Raw genomic sequence first — 2841 nt, 5'->3', positions numbered from 1 at the left:
ACTTGAAATTAAAAAGTAAATTCAATTTCTTTGAATTGACACTTATTACACAAATAACTTTAATATGATATGGAAGCTACCAGAGTCTTCCCGAGAGCGCCAATTAGGGTAGGCTGTTAATTCAGTTTTGTCCGAGTGATTTCTTTTGAAAGTAAGTTGCTTAATTTGAGTGAATTGATTTCAAAAGAAATCAGTCAGGCAGAACTGAATAAATGAATAAAAAACGACCCTCTGAAAGCTGTTTTTAAAACAAACAATTCTTGGCAACATTTGGAGTAAATCTGATTAGTCTTTTCAAAGAACCAGGTATTCTTGGCTTCCTTGTATCATTTATTTATACAGAAAAAGCCTTTTCTGTACAACTTTATCTCCTCTTCAAATTAATTGAAACCTGGACAATGTTGGCTTGCAGGTCATTCGAGGGGTTAGGTGATTATTTTCTTTCTAAGCTAAAAACTTAAATGCGCTCAAATTGGAGGATATTTAAAATTTTAATGACGATTGTAACTTGTAAGCAAAAAAATCCTTGATAAAATATGCACACTACGAGTTATAAATTGTTAGCGAGATTAATAACAAAAAAAGTAGTAATGCTCTCTTCCATTTATTCATTTCAGAGCTTGACAATTGTCATTCGTCAGGCAATATCTGGAAGAAAATTTTTTTCTTGAAATGGTAAGTAGGAAGTAGCTCCCGAAGCATCTGAGCTGCACAATACATTTCCTCATCGCAACTTCTTTAATGATCATTCAACCAATATTATGTGAATAAAAAATATATTACGAATTATATTCATATTATATAACAAAAATTACAATGTCTAATAAAAGCTATGCTGATTTAGTTATGTAGCTACATAGGAAAACCAAATAATTACAAACTAAACCGCTAAACTGCTAAACTTTGGCAGCAAAATAGTCTTTCAATGGTATTTCGTGGCAAGGACCAAAATAATCCAGAAGACGAACGTGGCTGATCTCAAGTTTTGCAAAGTAAAATTCTAAAGAAAATTGATTATTTAATAAAAATAAGTCCAATAGTAAAGGCACTGGAGTACAAGGATGAAATCCACAAGCAAGAGTGATCAATGGGATTCCTACAGCCACAGGAAAAAGTTTTAAAGGACGTAATGAAAACCACAAGCAAACTTACTATGAGATGCAGGCCATCGTTTCATGATAGGATTTCGTGAAAACAGTGACTTTTTGGCAAACGGTATTTCTTCCTGCCCCACTTTTACAATCTTAAAAAATCACATGTGATTATCACAGAAAAAATTGGATAATAAATGGTGAAGCAGTTAATGTCATGAACAAACTACTAAACTTGTAGTTACATTGTTACATGCGTACATTTCCATATAAAGTAATTCTTGCACATCTTGGATCTTCTGCAATGTATTGATTTCTAGAGCAGTAGTCACTCATTGCTTCAGAAAAACTCAATGATGCAGATGTGTTGAACTGCAAATCATGGCTTGTAGGAGTAGCTGGTGCAATGTAAATATATGGTATGCCAGTACTGTTGTCCATTGGACCATCAGCAACTGAAACTGGTCTACCAGATGGGAATCCACCAAACTCAATGGAAATTGTTGATATCACACCCCAATCAAGATTGTGTACAGCATAGCGTGCTAACATTAAAATAATGTAACAGCTTTAGTTTGTGACCTGGGAAAAATTTAGGTGAACTTATTTCCATGTTTATTTTAAGCTATAAACAGCTATTTGAAACAAGGAGATTTGGCAGTCGGTGACTTAAGAGGTATTGCACCACCAATACATCCTACATTTAATGATTACGTAGAAGTCAATACCAGTTTTTGCAATGTCATCCCGAGGAGGTGGATCAAACTTGCTCAAATGTTGAAAGTCTGTAATATGAAAACAGAAATATGAAATTTAAAAATAAAACTGGAAAAACGTAAAAATTTTATTAATAAAAATAACCCTAACTTGATCCAGGAACTCGGCACTTTTCATAAAAAGAAATCAAAAAATGTAACATAAATTTATGCTTCAAAAATGTAAGAAGGGACTATATGTATTTACTTTTTTCAAATTTCAAACAATTAATACTGTTTCCAGATTTCAAAAATATAGATAACAAAAGGATATGCATGCATAAATGTAAAAACATTTAAAATATTGCAACATACTGCTTCCAAAGTAATAATTGAAACATACACATTGCAATGATGCCATGCATACTGTTTTGTATTATGTTGTTTATTTTAATAAAGGTAAAATACTGGATACTTTAGTTTATTTATATTATATTATTTTTGCACCTGAAATAATCATGATCATAATACCAGTGAATAATTTTTTAACAAACTAATTATGATGCCAATTAAGTATTTAACATTGCGACATAATTTATGCCTTAATGCGACAGAACAACCAGTGTCGGAAAAACTGAAAATTTCTACTGTAATAAGATGCTACAAAGTCGTTATAATGTACGGTAACAGAGAAATATAAACCTCATGACTTTGTTGATTTACACTGTAGACCACTTACTGTCATATTTCGACGAAATAAAATAGATCGCAAAAGGCAAAAATATCAAGATCACAAGCAGAACAAGCACCAAAGTTACTATTGATCTGCTGGGCATCCGTGTTTTTGAATTTGCTGCTTTGTTGCACTCACGCAGCTCAGCGAAAAGAGGTTTTTCATAGCTGTCCATTTCTCACACAAAGTACGAACAGTGTTGCCTGATGAGTCCAGTCATGCATTGAATGTGGTGTGACTGTGAAAATAAAATAACCAAGTGTAACCAAGGTTTATAAAATAATAGCCAATGAGCGGCGAGCGACGATGCTGCCTACTGGGC

The 2841-nt window shown here is 32.9% G+C and overlaps 1 protein-coding gene across 1 annotated transcript; it reads right to left on the bottom strand.

Moving 5' to 3' along the window:
- Nucleotides 1-719: 719 nt before the first annotated feature.
- On the bottom strand, nt 720-2789 carry LOC124435056 (protein CREG1-like). Its single transcript, XM_046985009.1, has 5 exons — nt 2526-2789; nt 1820-1876; nt 1353-1636; nt 1153-1243; nt 720-1000 (listed from the first exon to the last, which is right to left on the bottom strand). Exons 1-5 carry the CDS (start codon nt 2692-2694, stop codon nt 897-899), a joined length of 705 nt encoding a protein of 234 aa, XP_046840965.1. The 5' UTR covers nt 2695-2789; the 3' UTR covers nt 720-896.
- Between the last annotated feature and the right edge of the window lie 52 nt (nt 2790-2841).

Source organism: Xenia sp. Carnegie-2017, unplaced genomic scaffold, assembly GCF_021976095.1.
Source record: "Xenia sp. Carnegie-2017 unplaced genomic scaffold, XeniaSp_v1 HiC_scaffold_1, whole genome shotgun sequence".
Lineage (NCBI taxonomy): Eukaryota > Metazoa > Cnidaria > Anthozoa > Malacalcyonacea > Xeniidae > Xenia > Xenia sp. Carnegie-2017.
This window is presented reverse-complemented; position numbering and strand designations above follow the sequence as displayed.

Bases quoted from the DNA above. Each gene is read 5' to 3' on its own strand.
- LOC124435056 (XM_046985009.1), bottom strand. From the start codon at position 2,694: ATGGACAGCTATGAAAAACCTCTTTTCGCTGAGCTGCGTGAGTGCAAC. The intron at 1,877-2,525 runs GTAAGTGGTCTA...TTCATATTACAG, and splicing joins TATTTCGTCGAAATATGACA to ACTTTCAACATTTGAGCAAG. The intron at 1,637-1,819 runs GTATTGACTTCT...TTTTAATGTTAG, and splicing joins GGATGACATTGCAAAAACTG to CACGCTATGCTGTACACAAT.